The sequence below is a fragment of the Marmota marmota genome, unplaced genomic scaffold (genome assembly GCF_001458135.2).
Source record: "Marmota marmota marmota unplaced genomic scaffold, marMar, whole genome shotgun sequence".
In the NCBI taxonomy this organism is placed as follows: Eukaryota; Metazoa; Chordata; class Mammalia; order Rodentia; family Sciuridae; genus Marmota; species Marmota marmota.
In genome coordinates, this window is record NW_025999862.1 from 6,686,485 (window position 1) to 6,707,032 (window position 20,548).

General features: G+C 35.7%; 1 protein-coding gene across 5 annotated transcripts in view; it reads left to right on the top strand.

Moving 5' to 3' along the window:
* Positions 1 to 18,456, top strand: part of Ctnna3 (catenin alpha 3) — a 1,666,222-nt gene extending 1,647,766 nt beyond the window's left edge. For all 5 annotated transcript variants that reach the window (XM_048810157.1, XM_048810163.1, XM_048810171.1 and 2 more), the window contains one exon: positions 9,972 to 18,456. In XM_048810157.1, coding sequence (XP_048666114.1) covers positions 9,972 to 10,259 — 288 coding nt within the window. In that variant the 3' untranslated portion in view covers positions 10,260 to 18,456. The remainder of the gene's footprint in view (positions 1 to 9,971) is intronic.
* The last annotated feature ends 2,092 nt before the right edge of the window (positions 18,457 to 20,548 follow it).

Here is a 20,548-nt window from a genome sequence, read left to right on the forward strand (position 1 = left end):
CTATCTCTCCTTTGTGTTAGGAGACAATGTTTAGAGATGTTGGATTTAATTGTGATTTAAGGTAAATTCATTAGTTTCTTTAAAGGCCTTCAGATTTTGATGGCATATAGAGAATTGAGGTTTGGACTTAGGATTTTATGTTAAGGTCGGGCGATTTGATGGTATGGAGGTTAGTATATGTTAGCTTCTTTGGGGGGTTGCTCAAATGCAGGCAGATATTAACAAGAGAATAGACAGGAGTACTTGGGAGTAGTTAAGGGCTTAGGCGGACTATAGACCTATTCATAGTATTCATCTATTTGCATTTAGTAAGTTATATGTAATCTGGGTGTTCATGCTTAAGAGGAAAGATGGGGAAAAGGTAAGGACACAAACCAAAAAAGAGAGAGGGAGAGAAGAAAGAAAGAGAAAAGAATAGAAAAGAAAAGAAATGATAATAATAATAATAATAATAATAATAATAATAATAAAATGCCGTAAAATAAAAATTACAATTGAAAAAAAAATAATTAACAAAAAAAATTTAAAATTAAAAAATTAAAGAATTAAAAAAATGAGATGAGAAAAGAAAAAAAAAAGTCACTGTTAGGCTTCTATTTTCTTCACTTCCAGTAGGTGGTGCTGTGCCTTCCAGGCCAAGATTTTGCCCTCTGGCTGTAGGATACAGTCCGTGTGTGGCCACTCCCTACTCCCCCCACCCCACAGTTTCTCTCAAAAACCTGTTAGCTTAGGTTTATTCCTGGCCTCTCGTCCCCTGGCTTCTCCTGCTAGCCAGGCCTTCCCCAGTGTGATGCCTCTCAGCAGTTCAAACTATACTCTGGGCCTGCAGTTTGCTGGGTGTGGAGGGTGGCTATTGGGAACCGGCACCTTATTGTTTTGATTTCTTCCACTTGCCCCTCCCCCAGAGCTGGCAAGACAGGTTTCATTTTCACCACTGATGGGAGGGGGAGTTGGAAGTCAGGTGCCTTTACCTTTCCTCAAGTCTCTATTCAGGCTCCTTCTGATAATCCCTCCCCCGGAAAGCCGGGAGAGATTTTATGCGAATTCCCCACTGTATGGGAGATGGGCTGAATAACACACCTGTTCTATTGCTGCAATCTGTGGGAAACTGGCGATGGTGACGTCAGCTCTCCAAGATGGTGGCCACTGGCTTCCTTGGTGGACTGTCCAGTGTAGAGGATAGAACTGGACCGCTTCCTTCCCCTGTCTCAAACCCCGAACTCAGCCCGGAACTCAGTGAGGGCACAGCCGGTTGGACTCCACAGAATCCGCAGTGCCGTTTCTCTCTGCATTGCTGGCCGCTTCTCGGTGCCCCGCCGTCTCTAGCCGCCAGGCGGGCTGTGGATCCATCAGCCTGGATCTCCGGTCACACAGTTCACTCACGATTGAGACCCAGTAACTGGTCCTCAGTGATGGAAATCCTTCCTCTAGGTTATGGTGCACCCCAATTTTGCTGGAAATTCCTAACAAGATAGCTTTTGGTTGTTCCAACTCGTTATTCACCTGCGCAGTGACGCGGTACACGGGGGTGATGCACTCTATTCGCCGCCATCTTCCCAGCTCCCCTCCTTTTAGCCTTTTTAGCATTATGCTAGGCCTAGTTTTACTTGCCTATAGTCATAAAAGACATGAGCATAGGATCAATGAAGGAGACGAGTGCTTTCTTATTCTTAGCCCACAGTTATTGCTGCTTCATTAAGATGTCATAGAGCATCTTCATAGATGGCAGACCTCAGTGTCCTGACTGATGGTGGAGACAAAAGGAATCAAAGGGTAAAACATGGATTTTGACAGAATTTCATCAAATCCATCCACTCCTTCCACTTGGGAAAGAATATACTAACTTTTCCAAATCTGTGTATCTAGGACTGTAATTATTACAACGATTAGTTCTTTAGAGAAGCATTTTTCCGTAAGTAAACACAGTTTACTTAACCTATATATAGATTGGTTGGTAATTCATAGATATTTATAATAGACTATTTCAAATAAAATTAAAAAACATTCTGAGTAGCCACTGGAATTGGCATTGTTGTTACTGGCACTCCAAGCCAGAGCCCGGCTGGGATTCCCAGACTATATTCAAGGACAGCATTTGGTCACCGGCCTGCATCAGAAATAAGATAAAACAATTTAAAAAAAGGAAAAATAAATTTAATCATTGTTTTGTCAAAAATGGGAAAGCATCTATTCTGGATATCTCTGCCCCTCCTTCAGGAATGTTTATAATTAATGGGAACAAAATCCTGGAAATACACATGTAGATTTAGCCAGGCCAAGCTAGCTGGTATATTACAATTCTAGTTTTTCAACTTTTACTGGTGCCTGCAAAGGCTCTAGGATTCGTTCCTCAGTTGCTGTTCTCAGCATTAGAAAAACTCAGTTGCAGCAAAACAATTTACCGGGACACTGGGGCTTTAATTTTAAAGGGGCTCAGTCACATTATGTTTATAACTGTCTTCTTTTAAGGTGATATAAAATGTTTTGGCCTTAAAGTATCTGCTTTGGAAAAAAAATTAACTTTGAAAATGCTTTTGACAGGACAAGATTACAACTGAATAAATGTCATATTTCATTTCACATCTGGCCCTCTCAGTAGTACTAATTTTTTTAGTTATTCCACACATTGATTTTTCCCTTTCAACTAAGGTTGTCCTTTTCTGTTGTTGTGTTCTAATGGAGAATTTGGTGAAGGGCAGATTTACTGAGTGAATCATATCAGGGGCCCATTGGAATAATTCTTTGTATTCAAAGAATGGGTGACTTCCTCCATTTAATTATAAGCTTGACAATTTCAATTGGAAGATGACTCCATTTTTACTAGCTTTAACAATGCCTCTTATTTGATTTGCCTATTAAGCCTATTAAGCCAGCGTGGTTGTTACCATTTCAGATGTATATGAAAAGGGTGAATCCTTTTCATATAGGCTATTCTTCAAAAAATATGTTTAGAAACAAAAGAATAGTGTTACGTGAGTATTGAGATAAAAAATTTCCTAATTCCTATTTTTCACCACGCACAAAACTCAGTGGATCAAAGTCCTAGGAATTAAACCAGAGACCCTTTGCCTAATAGAAGAAAAGGTAGGCCCAAATCTCCATCATGTTGAATTAGGTCCTGACTTCCTGAATAAGACTCCTATAGAGCAAGAAATGAAATCAAGAATCAACAAAAGTGATGGAATCAAATTAAAAGCTTCTTCTCAACAAAAGAAACAATCAGTGAGGTGAAGAGAGAACTTACAGAATGGGAGCAAATTTTTACCATAAACACATCAGATAGAGCACTAATCTCTAAGACACATAAAAAAGTATTAACACCAAAAACATAAATAACCCAATCAATAAATGTGCCAAGGGACTGAACAGACACTTCTAAGATGATGATATATAATCAGTCAACAAATACAGGAAAAAATGTTCAGCATCTCTAGCAATTAGAGAAATGCAAATCAAAACTACTCTAAGATTTTATCTCATTCCAGTCAGAATGGCAGCTATTAAGAATACAAACAACAATAAGTGTTAGCGAGGATATGGGGAAAGAGGCACATTCATACATTGCTGGTGGGACTGCAAATTGGTACAGCCGATATGGAAAACAGTATGGAGATTCCTGGGAAAGCTGGGAATAGAACCACCATTTTACCTAGCTATCTCACTCCTCAGTCTATACACAAAGAACTTAAAAAATTCATACTATAGTGCCACAGCCACATCAATGTTTATAGCAGCACAATTCACAATAGCAAAATTGTGGAACCAACTTAGATGCCCTTCAGTAGATAAATGGATAAAGAAAATATGATGTATATATACACAATGGAATATTACTCAGCAATAAAAGAGAGTAAAATCATGGCATTTGCAGGTAAATGGATGAAGTTGGAGAATATTATGCTAAGCGAAGTAAGCCAATCCAGAGAATCAAATGTTCAATGTTTTCTCTGATACGAGAATGCTGATCCATAATTGGGATCCCTGGGAATGGAGGAACTTTTTACAGGGAAAAGGGGAGGGTGGTGGGGGAGGGAGGAGATAGGGGTAGGAAAGACAGTGGAATGAGATAGACATTATTACACTAAGTACATGTATGAAGACACAAATTGTGTGACTCTTCTTTGTGTACAACCAAATACATGAAATATCATGTACTATATGTGTAGTATGAATTGAAATGCATTCTGCTGTCATATATAATGAATTAGAAAAAATAAAATCTTGAAAACTAGAAAACAAATGATACATTCAGAGTAGTTCATAAAAATATTTTGAATTAGTTGATGTACTTTTGCTAAAAAATGCATTTAACATTTTCTGTTGTATATAAACAACATCATTACGTAAATATAGAGATGTAAATGGTATATATAAACTAGAAAGACTACAAATATCTTGAAATATTTTTAGAGTCATTTCATGCTGTTTATTTACCTGCCAACATATATACTTATGCTCTTTTCCATGACCTATGCTAATCTCTTTCCAAATAGTTTAATTGAGCATGTTAAAACTAAGCAAGAGATAAAAAGATACCCATAGTTAGGGGATTAAAATCCTGATTTTTGTTGCAAAACCAAGGCAAACAAATTGATTTAAATTGATTTGACAGTCAACAAAAGATCTGGTTAATTAATCAGGGCAGTGTTTATACTGATACATTTTTCAGATTAAATAAATGTTATACATTTTTTTTTGCCCTAGAAGCTATAAGGTGTTTATGGTTTTTCTTTGCTTTATTGATTTATGCATTGATATCCAGACTTTAAATTTTAAAGTTTAAAAGTCTTAATCTAGATGTCTTTAAATGAATCTGGGTATAAGGATGAATGACTGAATATTTCTATTTGATATTCCAAAAATGTGCTACTTAGAAATTAATATTGAGAAAACATTTTCACACTAATGTCTTAACTAAATAAATAACTTGGCAAGTAAGGTACCCTCATTGTTCCCAGTACCAATATGCATTACAAAATTAAGATAAACTTTCTTAAAAACATAGTTAGTGGTTAGTCAACTTTAAAATTTTAGACATTTTACTAATGTTAGAATTATTTCTCCAGCTACTCAATATCTGAAAATAGTCATATATTGGAAGGGACATGTCACTGAGAAGGAAGGGTTATGAAATGAGTGAAAACACTAGGTTGGACAAGACTGGTTTTGTTCAAATTTCAGCTCTACCATTTAATAAGCTGTATTACCTTGACCTGTTTATTTACCAATTCTTTCAGTGCCTTTATTCTCTCCACTGAAAAAAATGAAGATAATGATAGTCCTTTATGGGTCACTATTCATTAATATCTAACAGCATACAGTAGACAGTAGCAATTATTATAAACTCATATTATGCCTGGAACCAAAGTCCACACATTTGCCTGTCGGGTATTGCTTCTATGAAGATGAAATGGCTACCAGGGTCCTTTGAGTTCAGGTGAACATTGGGACTCACAAAAATATCATAGGCTACACGTGGTACAAGTTTGTCAAAATAGCTATAGGACAGGAAATATACTTTCCAAGTAGATTGTGATTTTCTCTCAGCAGGAACCCCAGCAGAAATAATTAGCATGGCAGTTTGCACAGGCATCGGGCAACTGTGCTTTCCCCAGGTGACAGACCAGGTGCAAGGATATAAGATCTGCATCAATGGAAGCATGGTTCATTTAAACTTAGAATTCTCATACAAGGTCATGTCTGATAAAAATATTACTTCCTGAATATAATGAGTTACAATATTATTATATGACATTCTGGTATTTTGACATAGTACAGGTGAGAAATATATAAAATCAAAAGAAGGAATATCTAGCATATCTTTCTGAATATTCCTCTTGCTGTCAATAATTACAATAGAATTTTGACAAGGGTTTTTTAGCAGACATTTCGTATCAACTTTAGCTAGTTGTCAAGAACATGTGTTGTAGGTAATTTATATGGTCTTTCGTAAAAAGATCCAGATATTTTTTCTATACTAGTTACATGAACATAAAGTTGACATTTTCTGAGGAAAAAAAATACCTTTTATGATAAAGGGTTACTGATATATTTCCAAGAAGGAGCAAGTCTTTTATTTGAAAACATCTTTAAAACTGGTCAAATTTGTACTGTAGTTTATCTGAAACCATATAATATATACACAAAGCACAGAAGAGACACTGTAATTAAAGAAAGTTCAGACTGGAATAAGAAGGTAATATTAAATAAGACTCTACTGAGATGGGAATTATTTGGATGGTTTGGAAAATATAGCTCACAATTAGAATCAGTGAATTTATTAAACATAGTTACTTATTATTCATCTAAATATAGTAAACAAACCTGCCAATTTATGTTTGTGCATATGCAATATGCAAAACTAGTAGACTATTGGGCTAAATTATCTTGAAACCACATCAGTTTTCTGAGCATAAGCATAAATCACCAGCATAAGTGATATTGGTGGCATCTATAGATATTTACTATGTAAATGGTAGATTTGATTTAATCCAGAAAAGAACCCCTTAATTTAGGTCACATTACTCTTTGAAAAACTATTAGAACTCTTCCTTTTTGGAAGGATGGGAAGGGAGCTACTATATGTGAAAACATGCAAATGTTTACATGTATCAGTATGATATCTGAGGGATTTTGAAGATATTTTTGTTCCCATTGATACCTTCATCAAAAATACTTCATCTAGATCAGGGGAGAGTGCCACTAGATTTGGGGAAAAGAGCTTCCTCTACAGTAAACATTTCAAGTTATATTTGCCTGAAAAAATTTTTCAATTAATGTAAGTGATTTGTAATAAATAGAAATTTTGTGGATCTGAGTTTTACAATCTTGTTGGTTTTCTCTACCAGATCTTTGGAATAAATAATACTCTTGTTTTTCACAGGTACATTTGTAAAGTTCAGAAAATTTTGTTCAATAAGTTGAACACAGATCCCAATGTAGTACATTACCTCATTCAAATTTTGCTTTGTCTTTTCACAGAGGGTTCTACTGAATCCTCCTTTTAAAGGGTTTTTCATGAAAGTACACCTGGATAAAAAGATTTACAATAATTTTCCACTGACATTAAATTGTGCATAGTTATTCTCTATGAGTAGGCCATAAACACTGCTTAGGCATTGAACAAAATTTCCTGTCATTAGCTAGGGTTATCTTTGTCTATTGCTTGTATGGCCTGAGATTTGGGTAATAGCTGGGAGTTATACATCTTAGCACACGGAGTTCTTAGACCTCAAATATCTTCATAAATTGTTGTACAAGCTTTCTTCAAAAATAACAGTATTCGTTGAGCAATTGTCCTAATTTATCTGCAAAACTAGTCTTCATGCACTCCCAGAGGGATAATTTTTCCTGTAGTTTTTCTGACTCATGCAGAGAATAAGATTTTACTATAGCCATTTAGGATTTTAAAATCTAAAGATTTGTCAGAGGCCAGCATAAGAGATCACAATTGCACAGATAGGCATTATCTGATTAAGCGAGGAAGGAAGACAAGTTGGTTTCCAGATTGTGAGGCATGGATTGTACTTAGACTAGACTGCTCCTCTATAGATATCACTTTCATGGAAAAATAAAAAGGAGATGAAATAAATATAATTTATATATAATAAGATTACAGGATCAAAAGAAAGAGAAAAGAATGTTAGTTTTAAGCAGGGAGGACCCAAAGCTATGGAGTGACAGGAATTTCCCAGAACCTGCTTTTGTGAAAGACTGTATAGTGGTACAGAACCCTCAGTATAAACGCAATATTTTCATATATGAGGGATGAGATTAGCATGGACCTACAAATATTATTTTACCCTTTAAAAAATTTGCTTTTTTCCTAATGGTGGGATTGGAAACCACTTCCAAGCTCCAGGGAGGTTTTAATGAAAATTAATCATTAAAGAGCAGATTTTTAGCTTGCAATCTGTCAGCAGAGTAATTTAGTAACTAGGCATGTGTTAGTCAGCTTTGTATTACTGTGATGAAAATACCCCATAAGAACACTTTAGAGGAGGAAAAGTTTACATGGGTTCATGATTTCAGGGTTCAACCCTGGTCGGCCAACTCCACTGTTTCAGGACTGAGATGAGGCAGAACATCATCAAAGAAGGGCTCAGTGAAGGAAATCTGCTTAGCTCCTGACAGACAGGATGCGGAGAGAGAGCAGGAAGAGTCAGAGACAAAATATATAATCCCCAAGGCATCCCACCCCTAGTGACCCACTTCCTGTAGCTGTATCCCACTTGCCATATTTCTATTCAAATTATCAATCTATCAAATGGATTAATCCACTGATTATTTTACAGCTCTCATAATCCATTCATTTTACCTCCTGCTTTAATGCAGAAGAAGCTTTTAGAGGACACCTGATATCCAAACCATAACAGTGTGTTATTCTGGTCACAATTCTATGATTTTTGTAGTTATATACAGATTCAGAAGCTCTAAGTGTGCTCCAAAATACATACGAGTATTTGATGAAATCCTGTTTAATGTTTGTAAAACATGTGACATTTTCCTGCTACATGCACAGATTTTACATTTCTGGCTTCAGGAAGTAAAATGATGTACTGATGAATCATTGCCAAATACTACACCTTTAAAATTATATGTATGTTTTTGGTTTTACCTTTTCAAAGATTTCAGCCTTGGCATATAATGGAACTAATTAAATTTTCTTCCCAGGAAGCAGCCAGTTAGACCAGTGCCCCAGGCACATAACCTCAGCTTACAGCTTTTCTTCCCTCATTTATTCTGTATGTGAGATGAGACTCCTCTAACAGCAAAGGTAGAGTACTCAGGCCAGGCAGCTGCTGATGGATTTTAGTAACTACAGAGCCAGTGTTTGAATCTCAACCCTGACAGCACACATCACAAAGGGGTGACAGTGGAGGCACATCTTTCTGTGAGTTGGCTGTGGATGACAATCTGCCAAACTAAAATAATGGAAAAGGCATTGGTAGTATAAAAATGAATCAATTTGACTTAGCTCTAAGGTATTTTGCAAGATTCTAGGAACATCACTTCATTTATTTCCTGAGATTATTTTCATGAACAAACCAGACAAATATAACAAAAACAGGATCATGTGAATAAAAGTTTTATTTAGTAATCTCATTAATGCATCTTCATATGAAGCAAAGAAAATCATATTTAATAGCAACAGACTCTTTAGCAGTGACTGTACTCATTTCCTTACATATATTATTTTCCCTTTAATAAACATACTTTTCCTATTTCATGACTAAAGAAACTATAATAAAATGATTAAACAGTTTCTCCAAGTTACCAAAAGGAAGATCTGGAATTTAAGCTTTATTTGACTGCAAAGCATTGGCTCTTTTTATGTTAACAGACTGCATAATAGAATAACAGTTTTAGGTTTAAAAAAAAAGAGATGCTTTTAGATAGAATCATTTATTTTATTTTTTTGCAGTGATAGGAAATGTTCATGCAAGAGAGTGGTAGATGTGCATGTTAACACATGTATGTGGGCATGGGATTTTATCTTAAACTATAATATCTGAGAAGAATTTCCTGTTATTCATATTAAATTATATAAAACATGGATTTTATTGAAGAAGTCCTGTTTTATAGAAAGGGCTCAGTATCACCCCCTGGAAATAGGGAAATATGCTTCAAAGAAAGCAGTGATGGTATAACATTATGGTATTATATGGATTTGAGTACTTAAAAATTTATATGGTTTCACTGAAAACCAAGAGAAATAAATTAATCTAAGTTGCCATCTTACAGGGCAACATATGGATATATTTATGCATCAGATAAATAGTAAATGATCAAAAACAATAGAATAGTATGATGTAAGCAATTACATATAGATATATAAAATAAGGATTAACTAATTCATTTCTGGAGTAAAAGCAAAGTGGTTCTTTTCAACTTCTACATTATTAAATCTCTTTAAATTCCTAATTACATTTTTGAACAAGACCTCTTTCTTCATTTTTTTCCCCCTACAGTTGGACAGTGTCACCTCCCTGATCCAAGCAGCCAAAAATTTAATGAATGCTGTAGTGCAAACAGTGAAAATGTCTTATATCGCCTCAACCAAGATCATCCGAATCCAGAGTCCTGCTGGGCCCCGGCACCCTGTAGTGATGTGGAGAATGAAGGCTCCAGCAAAAAAACCCTTGATTAAAAGAGAGAAACCAGAAGAAACGTATGCAGCCATCAGACGAGGCTCTGCAAGGAAAAAAATCCATCCAGTGCAAGTCATGAGTGAATTTAGAGGAAGACAAATCTACTGAAAGCACTATTCTGCACGGGTGCCCACATTAGGAAGTCTGAACTAACCGCACTGCTTTATTTTACACTTGATTAGTTCTGTAATTTCACTAAGTTTCAGAGATTAACTCACAAATAACATAAAAAAAAAAAACATCGAACCTAAAACAACATAAGCAACATATATTTGGGGTCACGTCACTGTTATAGTCGGCACATAATGGTTAATCATCCTATGCCGGTCCAGTGAATGAGGCCTTTAGGTGTTACTCAGCCTGTCCCATCGAAGTGAATGTGTTATATTCATTACCAAATGAACACAGGAGACAAATGATCCTTGTTTATCTGTAATAGTTCAAGTACCTTCACTCTTTTCATGGTGAAATTCAAATACTGACATTAACTCAATTTAGTTTCAATGGAAACAAAAGACTTTATAAAATATTTTGTCAGTTAATCTCCATACTTTCTTTATCTGACCTAACCTGACGGGAATGTGTGACTTCTTTGATAGGAAAAACTTTCAATCTCTACATATTTGTTTCTATTGTCAACTGATTAGTCTAACATCTATCATTAGCTAATCAAATTTGAGCAGTGAAGTTACTGGATTTTGGAGGCCAGCGTTGGTTATTAACGAAATGCTTTATTAATATTATAAAGATTACAGTGGCCTTTGATGCCAGGTATATAGCTTTTAGGATTCCATTGTGTTCCATAGTTCTGCACTTTTGAGTACTGGGGCCCTTGGAACAAATATGTAGAAGAGCTATCACCTATTGGGTAACTGAGATACTGAACTATGTTCCAGAGTAAGTCATGGTAACAGAAGTATGCAGAATTCTGCATGACTCTAAAATTCCATTTCTATCTGCTTGCAATTGTAATTAAAAAGAAAGGCCAGTTTGAAAAACCTTTTGGCATTGAGTAAAATATAACTCAGTGAATTGTACCGTTGAACTGTGAAACAGAGTTAATGGCAATGAAGCTGGAGTGATCTTAATAGCATTCTTTTAAATAAAAGTCATTGGGGGTCATTTTATAAGTTCGATAACTGTGCTCATTCAGAGTTGAGTTCACAATGGACATCCTAATAGCCCCAGAGTCTAGTATTTGCTCTCTCTCTCTCCTTTTCCTATTGGATTTTCAGTGAGCTCTTTGTAGAAATTAAGCCTCATCTTTATTTTGTCTCACCCATGGGGTTTCCATTCATAGGATTTTTTAAATATTAATTCCATATTCTATTTTATCATAACAACATTATAAATTTAACTTATCACGTGTAAAACATTGTTATTGATGAGCAGTTTCAACCACCATATCCCTTTAGATTGATGAAAAAAATATAATATTTTTCATATAACACCAAGTGATGTTAGGAGCACCAATTTGGGTAAATGGAGTCACTAAACATAAGAAAGCATATAGTTCAAGAGCAGGTTATATATGGTAAATTGAGCAAAATGGTATGGGAAAAGAAGGATATAATTAATAGTCTGGCATTAATTATGAGTGAAATGTTCCCTTTCCTTAATTATAATGAGTCATTTAATTTTTCAAAGTGCTGAATTGCCTGGGCTCTGTGTGCATACTTTTTAGGAATTAAAGACAATTAACTCCTTTGTGCCTTGCACCACAGTCTTGCCCACAATATTTATTCTGACCCAAGTCAAACACCTAAGAAAGAAGGCAGTGAAGAAAAAAAAAATTAAAAATTCAGGTGGCTCTGTTTTGCAGAACTATCCAGATAAGTAAGGCAAATGGGGTTTCTTTTGTTGAAATGCTCCCATTGTATTCTGCTGCAAGTGTTGAGCACCTATATCACATCCTTCTATCAGGTTCAAGTGTGAACTTATTATTTAGCTGAGAAATGAATTTTCTTTGAAATTCATCAAACATCTAGCTCTTTATCTTAGCTCCTATAGCTGCATGCACACAATTTGGAAGAGTTTCATTTAGAAAATCTAATATCCATTTGGCCCTATATGTTGTCTTTCCACTTGTTGGAATTTAGAATGCAGTATTGGGACACCAATTACCAAATAACTTTTATCTCTTGAAATAAAAGTGACATTTTACCCAACATTTATGTGAACAAGTCTTTCTCTTTAATATAGGTAGGTTTCCAGCAGCTTACCTCCAAGAAAACAACTGTGATTAAACAAAACAATAAAATTTTTAGCTCTGCAAAGTCCCAGGAGTAAATCTGCAGTATTAATCAAAAGGGCAGTAAAAACAAGATGCATAAAGCTGGGAAATATATCTGTCCACATGAGCAAATCCTGCAGTAGACAGAATTTCAAAATTTTATTAAAACCTGTGATAATACAAATGTGTATGCCAAAAAACAAAACAAAACAAAACAAAAAACCTAGTAGTAGATCTGTGTATTATAAAGCATAGGTAAATAAATATGTTCAATAAGCATATTTCTATTGGACTTATTTGTATGTAGGCCTTTCTTCTGCAGAGGAATGCTGGAAATTTCTTAATTAGAGTGATAATATGGTGGCCCATTATGAATCTTTGAAATCATATATATCATCGAGATTGGTACCTCCTCTGATAATATACTTACTTGATCTTACTAATTAGAACACACCCTTCTCTTCTATTAAAATTGATTTATGTTCATTTGCATAGAAAAAAATAAGAGGAAAGAGAAATTTTATGCCACCCACAAGGACCATTCCATTCCTGGTGAGCCACCTGCATCACTGCCAAATGTTAGACTAGCATCAAAATAACTTGGAAAATATCCATGAAATCATAACCCATTAAAGATGATTCTTCTAATTATAAAAACTAGAAGGTTTTCACCAAATATAAAAGGTGAAAAATATAAATCTCTATCACAAATTAAAAATTATTAAGATTAAAATGTTTTTACCCTAATGAATTTCTGGATAGTTCTTGAATGAGTCAGAGGTGCAGGGAGAACCTCAAACATCAAATTTCTATGCAAATCTCTGAATTATTACTTTCTGTTTGTCTTTGATATGAGTGCAACCTACAATGTGTTAGAAAATATGATGTAAAATACCAGCTACTTGGGAACCTGAGCAGGAGGATTGCAATTTGGAGATCAGCCTGGACAACTTAGCAAAACCCTTCTTCAAAAGAAAAAGTAAAAAGGGCTAAGGATGTAGCTCAGTGGTATCACACATGACTAGGATGCATGAGGCTGAAGGTTTAATTCCCAGTAACAACCCCCTGTCCCAAATTTATATATATATTTTTTCCTTCATATCCATAACAGTGCCTTTTAACCTTTGAAAATCTTTTAGGATCAATAATATATATGTTCCCCATAATCTCTTTTGTACAGCAATAAGGACCCCATGCCTACAGAGAGGACTATTCTTGCAATCCTACATTATTAAAAAAGAGTTTTGGAAAAGGTCAGTTTTTCAGTCCTACTGTGGTAAATTAGTTAAAATTGTATTTTTTAATTAAATATTTGTGAATTAAATGCCCAACTTGGGCCTTCAAACTTAATAATGCTCCTCAAATTCAATAATGAGTAACTAAAAAGACAGGCTGGGGTCTTCAATGTCTTCCTAAATCTTCACTTTTTGGGTGATCTCATTTCTTATCTATTTAAGCATCTTTAAATTGACAAATATATTCTATAGGATTTCAGTTAAATTTATACAAGTTTTTATTTCCAGCAGAATTATTCCTTTACTCTTTCTAAACATTCTTTTTGGTGTCAAATACATACTTTAATGCTAGGGATCATGGTTCCCATGGATACGGATTCCTGTATAGTAGCCAAGTGAATGGAATGAGATTTAAGACATTTCCTGGTGTTATCTACCATTCTCTAGTGAACTTCCTGCAGAATTGCCAGCCTGCTTCAGTATTGTCATAAGTTATTGTCTAGGTTAGAAAGACAGGTGCCAAAATATCAATTTCAATGAAAACTGTACTTTCTTTTATCAGCTTGTCTTTAGCTAAAACAGCTCACCTATGGTATATTTAGGAATCAGCTATACATTTTGTGTTTCTAAGGTCCAAAATATTTGTTTCACCTATAAAAAAGTTTAGGGTCACACACTTAAAAACTTGCATGTTACTTTCTAAGTAAACTAGGAAAATTTCTACAAGCTATGATGTTATTGTTTTGTCTAGGTTCAAATATCAGGAAACAATATTTATCTAAAGGAAAACTCCCCCCTTTTTTTCTTTCCTTCTTTTCCCATACCATTAGGATATGTTCAGTGTTAGTATTTTGCCTGTAACTCCCCAAATACACAAGGAAGGCCTAATGACGAAAGCATCGCATATGAAGTATTTTGAAAGTGTTCATTTTGGCCCTTTGGATTAAATTAGGGAAAAAAACCCATGGATGCTATTAAAACTAGGTGTATTTAACTGAACTTTTCCTAATCAAGGATATTGGCACTATCTGAGATATCTAAAAGAGAAAAAGATTAAAATTTTTAAAATATATTTCTTCCCATTTTTAATCAATTTCCATGAACAAGAACATAGTTTCTATTTAAAGCAAAATAAAGAATTTTAGTTATTTTGCATGTGAATACCTCCCCAGTAGACTATGTATAATCTATCCCTGAACACTTGGAAAGAAGGTAATTAATACTCCCTGAGACAACTGTCTCCAAATGGAACCCAACTTGATCATAAGTCTGTAGGCAATGGATGGTCTGTGGGGCTGACACTTGCATATCATCCCCAGATGAGATTATTCATGGCTGCATTATAGCATCCAGCAGCTCCCACTGATTAGTGGGAACAAAACACATGGATTTACTTTCAACATGAGCATGTCAAGTGGGATTGAAAAGGAAAAATGATAGAGCATTTCTAATGAAATGGATAAGAAAGTGCCAAAGGTAGAGGAGGGAATGAGAGGGATCCTTTCAGAAGCAGATATCATTTATAGAGAGATGGGTGAAGAGTTTTTGGTTCTATGAAGATTAGGCAGACTTACCTTGAGGAGGATTTTCTGGGTAGGACTGGAGACTTGTCCTCGTGTTTTGGTGGTTAGGTAAAGTACTGTAAGAGGCAAAAGAATGAACTGCAAGAATTATGAGGTTGATTCAGTAAAATGATTCATAAGTTGAGAAGCAAATATTCAGTCATTCTTCAGGCCAGTGATGGGTGAAATTTTTAGGATATACCAGATATCAAAACAAATAATGATCTTTGTCTTCATGTGCCAAATCTGTTAAATTCTGATCATCACATTTAATACTTTGAATAATTCTATAAAATAGACATTATTGTTTCTATTCCACAGCTAAGGAAACTGAGGCCTGAACACAATAAGAATCTTGTTCAAAGTCTTACTGGCTCTAAAATTGTACTTTTTACTCCCCATATTCTGAAATTTTAGCTGCTTTACCATCCAAACTTCTTAGAAAATGAGATTGAGTTTTCTAGTTCATAATGAGATACACACTTCAAGACACCCCTAATATCCTGTGTCAGAACAAAAGATAAAAGTTTTAAAAATATATTATTTATATATATCCTATATTATTCCAAACACGTAAGAGTCATGTAAATAATTAGCTGGATTCTCACCTCTAATAACTCAATAGAGTGTACCAGGTTATATAGGGAATCAATATTTTTTTCCGTATGATCTGATAAAAGAGAACAGCCCTTATGCAGAATTACTTTAATCACTACAGAGGGGAAAGCTTCAATGGAAATGCCTATGTCAGCCTATCTTCAGGATTCACTGGCAAAAACTATTTGTTGCTGTCATTTCTTTACCCTTTTATAGCTGATGTGTGCCTGTGTTTTTTTTTAAGAGATAGAGAGAATTCTAATATTTATTTTTTAGTTTTCGGCAGACACAACATCTTTGTTTGTATGTGGTGCTGAGGATTGAACCTGGGCCGCACGCATGCCAGGCTAGCGCGCTACCTCTTGAGCCACATCCCCAGCCCTGTGCCTGTGTTTAAAGTTAGGCATTCCAAGAGTTCTTAGGCCAAGGATTGTTGAAATAGACTATCACTTTTCTGTGACCCATCCCACAGCTCTTTTTTTACAGAGGTCACATGTACACAGCATGTGTCTGAATATAGGTGACTTCTTCCCTTAGTGTCACATGGTCCTTCTTTCTAATGTCAGCTGAAGGGACCTCTTTCCCATGTTGTGTGAAGCTTCCACAACCAGGCGCTAGAGAGTGACATGACTTTCCAGTATACAAACAGCCGTAGGTGTTTCCTCAAACTAGGAATTTGTATTTTGGGGGTTTTTACTCTTGTGTATTTGGTATTGTGATGGTCCCTGTTTCAAGTGTAAGAAAAGGAAGTGTTCATGATGAAGGAAATGTTCTATTAGAAAGTCGCATACTTATAACACTTAAGTTTCTCTCTCTCTCTCTCTCTCTCTCTCTCTCTCTCTCTCTCTCTCTTTGGTAGTACTGGGAGTAGAACCCAGGGTACTCTACAACTGAGCTACATCCCAGCCTTTTAAATTTTTTTTTTTTATTTTGAGGCATGGTCTCACTAAGTTACTGAGGCTGTTCTTTAACTTTCAATCCTCCTGCCTCAACCTCCCAAATTAATGGGATTGATTATAAGCATGTACCACTTTGCCAGCTAAAAGGCTCAAATTTCTAACAAATCGTGTCTGAAAATGTCTTAAATGTAGGACATATGTAAAAAAGCAACTTACATATTATCAAAGTCATTCTTGTATTTCCATTTCAAATGAGATATTTTCTTGTTCTAAAGTTTTCTTTTCTTGGCATTTTCAAGCAGGATGCTTATATTTAGTTCTTTGATTATTTGGTCTTGACCGGCTGTTGCATCTCTTTTTAAACATTTCAAAAGTTACATTGATAGTTCCAAATCCTATGGGCAACTTGTTTTTTTCTATTCAGACATCCATGGATTGTGGATTCCCAGACCAAACTGACATTTCATGGCAGTTTTCCATCTTTGTAAAATATCTGCCCCTTGCTGGTATTCACTGAGAAGTTAGCTTAGACTAGTGGGTTTCTGTAACCTGGGCTTTTGACATTAGGCTTGGACTGGAGTACCAACTCACAAAGGAAAGGAGCAGGTCTGAGAGGTTTATTCACTTTCAGTGAAACAGAACTTTTCTCTTTCTGAAGGCTTTAGACATAAAATTAATTTCAAAAATACTGTAAAGAAAGTGTTTCATTGCTTCTCAAATCTTATATGTGAGTCTAAAGTGTGTCCATGGGAGAATTTCAGCCACTGTCTTGCAGGGTTAAGCTGTACTACTTACTGGTTTTTAATTTTCTTCTTGGGTAGCATAGTCCCTCCAAAGAAAATTTCCTAAATGACAGCACAATGGTTTCTCCTCCATTTCTGTGACTAACAAGTCCCAGGAAACAGACGTAGACATATGTTATGCCCAATTTAGTACCTAATAGTTGAGGCTTAAAACAAAATTTTCTTGGGCAAATTGGGTGATTAAATATGAATTAAAAATTCCAATAAAAGATTTCCAGATGCCCTTGCTTTCCATTTTGATTACGTTTTTATTTCTATATTAATTTGGAGAAAAATAACTTTAAGTACTTTTTTACAAGCAGCAACCTGATATCTTAAAAGTGGTGACATCTCTGCAGGTGATATATACATTATAATTCAGGATAAAGGTAGCTTTAAACTAAGATAGTATGGGATGAAATAAAAGCAAGCTATGGATAATGGTCATGTTTATGGCAGTAGTACCCTGAGAACTTAAGTTTAGTGGCATTTGAGGTGATTCAGATTATCTCGCTTTTACATCTCAACCTGCTGTGCTGAGGCAGAGGGACAATTGTGAATTGCCCATTAGTGTAATGGACAATTCGAAACAGTTTTGGCTATAGATAAAACTTGCAGTTTTGTGTTTTGGCTATAGATAAATTTGGCATAAGGTTCTGTAGATCTTTCTGATCCATATTTGTCCTTAAAGACAATTTCACCAATCAATAAAATGAATTATTCATTCAAAAGTATGGTTGTTCAGTAGCGTATGACATTGACATAGAAACCCAAATGCTCCTTGTTTGAGATTCTGCATGCCTTGTAAGTTTGACTGAATCAAATGTTGTTTTCATTATGCTCTCAATGGTATTGCTTCACACGTGTAACTCTGTAACTCTGTTGTATTATTACTTTACTTTCATTTCAACTCATGTCGCATTGGAGTTCATTAAGAATTTGCTCAATTAAAATTAAATGATGTAAATTAAAAGCAATAAAGAAAGTATTGGTTAAACATTTTTTGTTCATATTTAATGGAATGTGTTTTGGGTAGGGCAAAAGAAAACCCAGGGGGTAAATGAATTGCTGGGTTTTCTAAATAAGTGTTTCTAATTGTCATTTTTATTCCCATTCTTAGCCACACAATTCAGGGAGGATACTTTTTCAAGTTATTCATGCACCCAAGTTAATATATCTCACAGAACTAGATTTTTAGTTTAAATGAGCATGAATGTTAGTCTTGGGCACTAATCTTGACTTCAACAGTAACATTTGTGTACTGTAAAAGTTATTCAGCCTAGGAATTCATGAAAATGACCAATAACTTTTCTGAGAATGTCTGAATACACACTCCAGAGTAGTCATGGAATACCATTGGCTCTGCCAATATTTCTATATTTTTATTTTGTTTTTTTTTAGTAGTAGGGATTGAAACCAGGAGAGTTTTACCATTGAATTATTATATCCCCAGACCTTTTTTTTTATTTTTTACTTTGAGACAAGACTCACTAGGTTGCCCAGGATAGCCTCAAACTTGCCATCCTCTTGCCTCAGCCTCCCAAGTTGGTAAGATTACAGGTGTATACTGCAGTGCCTGGAGCAGCCTTTTAAACTTTCATTTTGTTGAGATAGTCTCACTAAATTGCTTGGGGTAGTCTTGAACTTATGATCCTCCTGCCTCATTCTCCCAAGTAGTTGGGATTATAGGCATGTATCACTGCACCAGGCTCCTACATCTCAATATCGACGGTTCTAAACATCCACCTTGGTTTCTTCATCTCTAGGTTGATGACAATCCTCTTTTTTTTATTTTTTATTGTTGGTTGTTCAAAACATTACAAATTTCTTGACATATCATATTCCACACTTTGATTCAAGTGGGTTATGAACTCCCACCTTCACCCCATACACAGATTGCAGAATCACATCAGTTACACATCCATTGATTTACATATTGCCATACTAGTGTCTGTTGTGCTCCGCTGCCTTTCCCATCCTCCACCATCCCCCCTCCCCACCTCTCCCCTCCCCTCCGATGACAATCCTCTTTCAGTATAAATTCCATAAGGACAGTCTCTAACCCTTTCAGAGTCACAGGCTATTGCTTTCTGCTCTGAGAAATGATATCATTTCCTCCTTTCAGATCACTTATAGCTAATATTCTAAGTCTGTCTCTGCACTTTCTCAAAATACATTCTGTAAAATAAAGCCTTTATTACTTAATTCCTATGAAAGAGCATGTTTCCCCTTATTCAGTTCTTCTGCCTGTTTGTCAATGAAAATGCCAGCATGGTGTTACCTTTCTGTGTCAAGCTCTCATGGGCCCCAGGAGTCCATATGTGGTCTGGCAGCAGCATTCTCTCTGCCTTGATCAGTTTGTCATGCTCGCTCTGGGGGTGGAAGTAGAACTAAAAGCACTCTTGGCAAGAGGAGTCTGTTCCTGCCTGGAGGCTGAGCCAATGCCCTGACATTTCCTGGGCAGCCCCATTAAACATTCCATCCAGGAGCAGTAACTCAGAGATGTAACTTCCAGTCACTGCATGTCCAATATCTTGTAGCTTGTGAGGGGAAAGCTGCTGTACTTAGTTATTCAGTAACTCTGACTTTGGTTTCTGCCTGAATTCTTTGGTTTTAGAAATGTGGAGGATATGGGTCCAGAGGAGGGAGTTCTCAGAGCAACAGCAGTGTCAAATCCAATGAGCTGGCAAGGGAAGGAGTTTAGATGGAATGGATCACATCCAGGATTTTGACAAATTGTCGTTTGTCCCTGAGGCTTATCAAGAGACCCTGGATCTGTTACTCCAATCTTTGCAGAGAGGTGGAATCACCTGCCTCCTGCCATTTCTTGCCTTCTTCTTCCCTACAGTTATTGATGGTGATAGTATGTCAGGCATGCAGATGAAATTTGAATGTTTCCCTTTCTATCATCAGAAAAGACAGTTTCCTAACAGGTTGAACACCATTCAGTCCAAAACTAAGGGATCAAGAAGTGTGCTGTCTTCCTGAATACAGAACTAAACACCTCACTCAGTACTGTGCCATTTGCGGGCATCGATTCAAAGCAGATGTGGGCAGAAAAACAATTTAAGAAATTGTTCATTGTTGTT